The 9,607-nt window shown below is 26.5% G+C and overlaps 1 protein-coding gene across 1 annotated transcript in view; it reads left to right on the top strand.

Annotated features, from left to right (window-relative positions):
* The first annotated feature begins 403 nt into the window (after positions 1 to 403).
* The window catches only part of LOC123302650, a 35,370-nt gene continuing 26,166 nt past the window's right edge, over positions 404 to 9,607 (top strand). Inside the window, exon 1 of the mRNA XM_044885694.1 lies at positions 404 to 540. Within this exon, the coding sequence (XP_044741629.1) occupies positions 532 to 540 (9 nt within the window). The 5' untranslated portion in view covers positions 404 to 531. The remainder of the gene's footprint in view (positions 541 to 9,607) is intronic.

The following is a 9,607-nucleotide window of genomic DNA, read 5'->3' as shown; positions in this document are numbered from 1 at the left end:
TAATTAAAGAAATAATAAAGTAAGTTTGCATGTTTAAAAGAACCTTTGAAGAGGACACAAAAAAAAATTAAGGAACGAAAAACATTTTTTTTTTAGCCAAAAATCTTTGAAACTCAACCTGTTATGTCTCTTGTATAACATTTAATGACTCTCACTTGTTATCTTATTACTGTGTTCGATGAAAACAAGTGGCAACGGCAAGTGATATGCTGCATTTGAGGGCCGCGGCCAAGGTAGTACAATTTTATTTTAAATAATAAAAGATAGATTCAATATAAAATTTATATTTCTTACTTTCTCCTTTACAAACAAGACATTGATATTTTATTTAACTTGTATGTATATTTTATTTTACCTAATAATAAAATGCCCTCCAATAATTTACTATAAATTGCTACCGAAGTGGGAAGCGTCTCCATATTAACTTAGAAACGATAACACTCATAAGTGTGCAAGTGTGTAATTCTATTAATTGTTGAGTTTATTTGTGTTTGTGTTTTTTATCTCACAAAAGGAATTTTTATTAACAAAATGAATTACGTAAGTTTTTTATTTCAAAATTTTCTTACCCTCGGAAAAACAAATTGCTTCTCTTTAGTGTGAAAATTTACATAAGTGATTGTGAACAAAATACAAAAATTTTTTTTCTCAAAAATTTAGTGGTGCGATTTATAATCAGTGAAAATTTATTGCTTCCTTTTAGAATTCATGCAGGATTCGTGAATAATGTGTTTTTAAGTATATTTATAAAGAGATCTTGGTTGCGATTTCGTACATACAAAGGATACTTTTCTTTTGTAAGTACTATATTGAACCTAGTTAAGATTCATTTCTAAATATTTATTTAAAAAATACCAGGAAATCGAACTCCGAATCTTTTGCGTTCGCATCTAGTATCGTCATTACTCGACCAACTGTGTTTGCAATAATATACCTTAATGTATATAATTTTTCAAATCAAAAGGAAAATTTTCTTAACTGAATTTATATTAGGTTTTTGGTAGTACATACTATATTATAATAAATGATTAAAAAAATAAGAAATAATTTTAATATTAGTGTATGACTATAAGTTTTTTATTTGATCTCAAAATTTTTCGAACTTGCGAACTTCAATTTAATTAAATCTCTTGAGAATGAACGCAAGTTCGAAAAATTTTGAGATCAAATAAAAAACTTGTAGTCATACACTAATAATAATAATATTTTTTATTTTTTTAATTATATACTACAAATTTTCTCTTCGGTCCATCCACTATTTAATTTCCATTCATTGTTGGACTATGTTGATAGGGTTTTCGTGTAACTATTAGGTACTTATTAATATACTCAATACTTTGGCTCGGAGGACGTAATAAATAAAATTTGTAAGATTAAAGAGATTGATAATTTAGTTGAAAAAAGTAGTTTTTCACGGATTACCCAGGTAGCATCATTTTTTTTTTGCTTGCAAAACGTAGTTTCATACTCCCCTAAGGAGTCCAAATAACATTCAAAAAAACAGCTTTACATCGCGCTTTGCAATTTTAGTTGGTTTTTTTGTAAGATTTTACTGGTAAATTTATGCTCTTTAATTAAGTTAAATATCGCAGCCACGCTGCTTACTGTATTTGAGATATTTTTAAACAGCTCTTGCACTCATTAAGCTTAGACGTGTTTTTTTGAGAGTGCGTTCCAGCAAAAATAGTTTTGCTGGATTCTGTACTTGGATGATAGGCATAGAACGAAATGATTATACAATTCATTTTTTAACGGGTTGCATTAAGTCTTATTGTTATCTATATATTTAAACAAATGGTAGGCATACGTCAAAAAAAAAAATAATAAAAACACTTCATGTTAAATGCTATTTGTAAAATATAATTGTAGATGTAAATTTTAAAGAGTGACCCCAAAATTAACGCAACAAGTAATTCGCAGGGTTATGCTTGGAATACATTCTTTTAAACTGTTTTGCCTTTTTACAGCTTTGAATTTCTTCTTTTAAGGCGTGAGTGTTCGGGTACTTGTTGGCATAAATTTTAAGCTTCGAAAAATTACAATGTGTTAAATCTCGAGTTTTATTAATTTATATTTCACATTTGGTGAAGTTCACTGTTACGACAGTAATTCAGTATTACGACAACAGTGAAAACGCGTTGTTTTTTCGGGAAGACTTTCATTTTTAAAAACCCTACGCTGTCAGCTTTCGTTTCTTTCTTTTTATGTCAGCACCTTACCATTAGAAATGACGTAAAATTTATATTTTATCCTATTTTTGAGACACTCTTTATAATAAAATACACAAGGATTTTATATTGTTTTACATATTTTAATTTATTTGAATAAGTAAAACTTTTTTTATTACAAGCGATTTTAAATTACTTATTTCATATCAATTATTACACATAAACAATGCTTATTATCTATAATTTTTGTTTTCTTGGGAATGCAGGAAACAAATAAAGTGTATTTTATTTTTTTATTTTTTATTTGCCAACGTTTCGACCTCAATTGGATCTTTTTTAAGGCTCTGAAAAAGGCCCAGTTAAGGTCGAAACGTTGGCAAAAAAAAAAATTAAAAAATAAAATACACTTTATTTGTGTAATGAATTGCCAAGAAAACAAAAACTTATTAACTTTCAAACACAGAGGCAACGTTATTCATTACTTATAATATGGAGAGAACTGTAGCATAGAAGTCGATAGATCTAAGTTCGTGCCTCCATAAAAAAATATCTAACTAATTTAGCTGTTTTTGGTACTTTCAAATTGACTTAAACCTTTTTTTCGTACAGTCTTTCATCAAAATCATCATAATTTCCTTTTTTGGCTGTCCCAAAAATCTTCAAAAGCTCTGCGAGAAACACCATGAGGCTTAGGCTGCAAGAAAATTTCTTTTATAGTAAATCGATAATAAATTTTCGTGATATTTAGAATTTTTCAAAAATAAGTGATAATTTTTTTTAGCTAAAACAAATTTACGTATAATAACAATAAAAAATAGTATTTTTTATTTTTTTTTCAAACAAAGAATTATTATTTATTTAAAGAATTTTAGATTATATAATAAATAATTTGTTTTACAATGTTAAAAAAATAATTTTATTCATAAAAATAAATAAATATTAAAATAATATTATGTAGGTATTGTTTTTAGAGCGATAAAAAAGAATAGTTTATTTAACAAATAATATTAATATTTACCTAATTCATTAATAACTTTTGTACACGCATCATCAACAAATTACAATACTACCTGTATGTATTTTTATATTAATTTCTCAATGAAATAAATTATTTATTAAATGAACAAATATTAATTAATAATAATATTTAAGAATGTTAATGGTAAATTATTCAAATGCATAAGATTCACTTTCGTTATTGGTATTTTGTTCCACATTTTAGAAATGCATATACTGAAAAACTATCTTTTGATTAGAACTTTTGAATTATTTTTTATGCAAACACGGCCGGAACTAAACATAGTTTCGATATTAAAACATTAATTGTGCATTCAGACCATGAATCCGTAAGGAAGTAATAATTCAACGATATTTTCTCGAAAATATAATTGTTCGATGATTTTTTTTTTCAACCGAACAAATGAAAGTTTGAAGCTACCTACGAACTCAAACTCACTTTTTACGTCCCGAGCACTTTCTCTCTCTTCTCTTTTCTTTTCTTTTCTTTTCTTTTCGTTTTTGTTTTAAATATCGCGTCGACAAGCGGACGGACAGACAGAAATTGACTAATTAGGTGGTTTTATGAACACCTTGCCCAAAATTTAGTTCGTATCATCAATATGTCTAAGCATTACAAACTTGGGACTAAATTAAATATACCTTGATATATATTTCATATACATATATATTACATATAAAAAATTTTTCATAATATCTACTTCTTGATGATGGCTTAAAAATTACCTCGAAAGCAAATTATTTGCTTACTTCAAAGCTCTTGGTTTATTTTCTTTTGAATTTTAAGCCGCTTACAAAACAGAGTTATTGACTACAGAAAAAACATGTGATCTTGCATGTGATTATTGATAAGTTGCTCTTTACATAAATCAAGAATGTAAAGCTTTGAAAGTTTTCAATCGGACTTATGCGATATTAATACAAAATCGATACATGATGATAAGAAAAATTAAATAATGCAGTCGTCATATTATTATAAAATCGGTCACCCGTAGGTAATTAATTTTAAAGAAAGAATAATTTTGAAAAATTTCTTTGAAGGTTCTTGTATAAAAATCGATCAGATTTGCGTTCAATTTTTTTGCCAATGACAAATGTTTATATTTATATACTTTCAACATTTTGAAAGTGATTTGCGAATGTAAAAAAACATAATAATACAAATTTTTTTATGCAATATTTAATTATTTATTTAAAAGGATATCTATTTACTTATATGAAGCAGTTTTTTATATTTGAACTTAACATACAAACCTTATTTTATTTTAACCAACTGCATTTTAAAATTGAAGGTAGGATTTCCCTTTAATTATCTTCTCTATATTACTTAATTTGCTTTATATGTACGACCTAATTTTCAATATGCCATTTTTCTTTGAATTTGCTTTTCTTTTTTCGAAGACTGAAACTATGAGTGTTCTGGTAGTTTTTAGTTAATTTTTAACACGTTTTCATTAACTTGAAATTAGGTCAAAATTTTCGAGGTTTTTACTATCGGCATGATCCGGTCGTTTGCTGAGGTCGAAAACTTGGATTTGGCATTGCGAACAACATATCAAAACAAACCAAAATAACTAATTTTATGCAAGGTTCCCACTTTTCCTGTATAATTTGATAAAAACACATGACAAACTACCAAATTAAAAAATTTCTAAAAATGACGTCTAAGATCAAATTTAGGACCACTATGTTATGTCCTGTAATAACTCCAACAACTTTTCGATAATTGGATATCCCGCTCAGTTGTTCAGCATTCTTTTGTCATTACGTTTTTTTGTTGTCGTATAAAATTATTATACATTACATTTAATTGTTTTTAACTTTTAAGCCCACTTTTTTTAATCTTATTTTTCACCACTGATTTTCGACTGAGTTATTTCCAAATTAATATTTTTGTTAGTTTTCAACGGTTTCATTTTGGACTAGTTTTTGTTCTAAGAATTATTCTGTAATAAGTAAAATGTTGTACGTTTCCCATATTCATGGATAAGCATGAATAATAATTTTCCCAGGGTATGTAAATAAATATGTAGCTTTTCAAAGAAAATTTGATTTCTAAATATGTTAACCATAAATTATTTATAATTATTCATTTTATTAAAGAAATTTAAAATAATTATAAATATTTAAATTTAAATAATATATAATTATTATTAATAATTTATTTACATTGTTGTCCAGGTATCTGACATTTTCGTATTTTTTCGTTAATAACAATAATGTAATTACCTACGCTAAATTTTTGATAATAAACAATCAGTTATTGTGTAATAAATTTCGTTTAAATAATAATTACATAGATTTTAAATTTATTCTTTGTGAATAGTTTTTAAATTTTTTATTTTACTTTTTAAACATTTCATATACATACATATGTACGGTTTTCTATTTTTTTAAATGTAAAATAGTCATAATTCATTAAGTATATCGGAAAAGATGGCCATGATATGTTTTAGATTGACTATTTTTACAGAAATCTGTAATTTATGGTAATGTCAAATTAAATTTAATTTTTTAATTTTCTTAAAAATATATCTTTATAAGACTCGTGTGTTATTCTGATATATGAGCTATATTATTATAAAGTTTTATTCAAATCTATTCATTAGTTTTTGCGTGAAAGCGTAACAAACAAACAAACAAACATCCTTACTTTCACATTTATAATATATAGAGTATTTCAAAGATTAGTCAGTCCTAGATCGTAATAACTAGAAGTAAATGAAATTTTTATATTTTAAGATGTTTAAAATGGGTAAAAATTTCAATCAAAATAGGGTTTGTTAATTTTTAACAGTTTAATTAAAGAAAACAAAAGTTAATTAAATAATTTGTTCGGTGATGTTATAGTATCTATGAGAGCAATAGTTAAAATTAATATTTATATGATAATTAATAGTAAAACCAAACATATATTCTATGACGTGACGATGAACAGTGGGGCGTTAAGGAAAATTGAATGCTCTACTGATTTTACATAAGCAATTACGTTTACTATATGCAGTATGCAGTAATATTATAGATAATGAAGTTTAGCATATATATCAGTTAAAAACATGGTGAATTTAAAGTCACTAACTAACATTTTAAACAGAATTCCGCTGGCGATGATTGTTTGTTAAATCCAGGTGGTCCAGGATATTTTAAATAGGTCATTATCCTGATATCGATTTCACTGTATCTTTCGTTAAAAGAAAATGTACGAGAATAGATAACACGATCTGAAATCCAAATTTAAATCGATTGATCACTTTTTATATCGTATTCTTGCAAAACAACTTTGGATATGTAGGCAATTGCAGGTTATGACGTCACCAAGTGTTTTTCCATTTTCCTTTCTTTCTATTTGTACATTTAAATCTTTCATATTTTCGAAGTTATTGATGTTATCCAAAAATTGATTTCACACTAAGGCTCGATAACGAATGTCTTTTGAAGCAATAAAAGAAATTTTAAGACAAAGGCTTTATTATTTGTAATTTTCTTAACCGACTTCAAACAAAAAAGGGAGGAGGTTCTCAATTTGACAGTTTTTTTGTTTTTATGTATGTTACCTCAGAACTTTCGACTGGGTGAATCAATTTTCTATGATTCTTTTTCTATTTGAAAACTGGTGCTTCCCGTGTGGTCCAATTAAATTTGGTCCAATTCTGATGATGCCATGCACGAGAAAACCATATAAGTCTTAAATTTATATTAAGTATGTGCACTACAAATGGACGAATAACTCAATATCACGCCAACCTATTTCGATTATTCTTTTTTTAATGACAAATTAGTTAGTGTACTTAAGATTCACTAAAAAACTTAAAATAAAAAACTTTTAACAAAAAAAAAAACCGACTTCAAAAGAAAAACTATTTCAAAACAAATTACTATGCACTAAGAAGTAAAAAAATAACGATAATAAAATGTAGTTACAATTACTGTTATTTTTGAAGTCGGTGTCCGCCAAGTCAATGTTGCAAACTGTTCTGTTAGAGTTGTTTCCTTAGCTAACACCGACTCCAAAAATAACAATAGCTGTAACTACATTTTATTATCATTATTTTTTTACTTTTTAGTGCATTCTAATTTGTTTTGGAATAGTTATTCTTTTAAAGTCGGTTTTTTGTTTGTTAAAAGTTTTTTATTATTTGTAAATATTTAATTCTACTTTCAGTAATTGAAATTGCCATTGTTTCCAATACATTATGAAAGGGTTAATAATCTAGATCATAATTGTGATTTGTGACAAATATTAAGTAATCTTTTATTTTGCGAGGAAAGAAATGAAAAATGTAAATGTACCGTGATTTGCACTTGTGAACCACAAATAATTGACCTCTCTGTGCGTAATTCTTCGTTAGAGAATTTTTGCGTCTTTATTATACACAGAAATAGATATTTTACAATTTAGACTAAATATACCTTTCGCAACGAAATTATGATGACACTCTAGTATCATCACCAAGAAAAATGTGGAACAATTTACAAATAACATAACAACCAAATTCAATTAAGAAAATTTAGTCCGTTTCCTTGTCCCAGATACCTCTAACCATTTTTATAATTTATTTTGTGAATTTTTATAATTTATAAAAAAAAATCATTATTGAGATTGTAAATCAAATAGAGAATACAAAATTAACTGAAGTGTGTGTGTTTATGTGTTAATAAAGACTTAAGTATTATGGCACGTTTTGCTTAAGAATGAAGTAATTCTTTGATTACGCATAATTTGATCACAATTGTTTACATGTCATAGATATTTTATAAATAATAATGTTTATTAAAACTATTTAACCTAAATTTAATTACTTTATTAATTGCAATTTATCACGCAGTTTTGACCTTAAAAATGTATAAAAGTATAGCTTATAGTTAATGGTTGAATAAATAATTAGGCGAATAAAAGGATGCTAGGTAAATCCGCATAAATTATTGTCACTCTTAGCCCAGAGAAAATATTCTATGTGTAGGCCAGGCATGGGCAAACGTGACTTACAGAAGTCCCTCGGCCTCCTTATTTAAAATACGAGTAAGACAGAGAGACAACATTTTTTTTACCTATCTCATTACAATTAGAAAAAAAACTGAGATAGATAGTAGAATCGTAACCCGTCTCGCTTCCTCCTGTATGAGCAATGCGGACTTGGATAAAGATACACACAATAAAGTTTATGACACACAATAAATGCCTGGTGTAGGGATCATTCTGATATCAACTTATAATGACTTAAGACCCCTCCCCCAGTATATGCAAAAGTATAAAAATTATGAACTCCATCTTCTTCCTAACAATACAATGGAATTGTTTCTAAGCTTTTATTGAATATCAAAATTAACAGCTTTCCGAGAGTTAACTAAATCAATTCTTGGAAAATTCATTTATTTATCTATAGGAAATATGCAAAAATAAAAATAAATTTGAAATTACACCATAATGAAATAATAAAAAAACGATTATTAATCTAAATTATTTATAACATTAAAAAAAAATTTTTTTTTACGTAATAATATTCTCTCCATCTCCTAAGTCAGCAAAGAAAATTTTGTATACCTTTTTATGGATTTGTTTCACAGTTTTTTCTTTGTTTAAACTGGCATATTTGATAGCGACAAAAGTCATGGTCATTCTATTCAAACAAAGGATTTAAAAATCATTCTGTATATAAATTCAGTGATTTATCATTAATTCATGATCGTATAGACATTCAGTAACTATTGAATATGTGTATATAAATAAGATAATTGTTATATATATTTATTTTCTTTGTATACTTTCTCCAAAACACTTTAAAATTCATTTCAAAATTATCTATGAACAGGGTGTAATGCATTATAAGGAAGTAATATCGAAATTGATCTCGATTGAGGCAAAATAGATTTCGATTGTATATACTTTCTCCAAAACACTTTAAAATGATTTTCGAAATTACCTATAAACATCGTGTAATGAACAAAAAGAAAGTAATATCGAAATAGATATTGATTAAGGCGTTTTAGGCTAGGTATATTTACTTCATTCCTTTGCAACCGTACAAAACACCACAAATGAAGAACGGAAAACCACATAGCAAAAAATTAAAACTTGATTAGTTTCAACACTTTCTCAAATTCATTTTATTTTAGCCCCCCTTTCAACGAAAGTATTTGGTACATAACATCTCTAATTTTCATTCAAAATTTGTTTCTAAGGATAAATAAAACATTATTTAAGTATGCAATCCCTAAACTTTCGTATGGGTGATATTCATAGATTCTCGATCAGTGCACGAAGTACCATCGAAGTGGTAATCCAAAATTTTTCTGTAGTCTGTAAAGTATTAATTGAATAAGTTTTCTAGCCAGGAAAGATAAAAATCGGAATAATTTATAATTGATAATTTAACACTCGTTTTGTCAAATTTTTTTCTTTTACGGATAATTTCATATTTATT

Source organism: Chrysoperla carnea, chromosome 1 (assembly GCF_905475395.1).
Source record: "Chrysoperla carnea chromosome 1, inChrCarn1.1, whole genome shotgun sequence".
Lineage (NCBI taxonomy): Eukaryota > Metazoa > Arthropoda > Insecta > Neuroptera > Chrysopidae > Chrysoperla > Chrysoperla carnea.
Note: the sequence above shows the minus strand (reverse complement) of the source record. Positions and strands in the feature narration are given on the sequence as shown.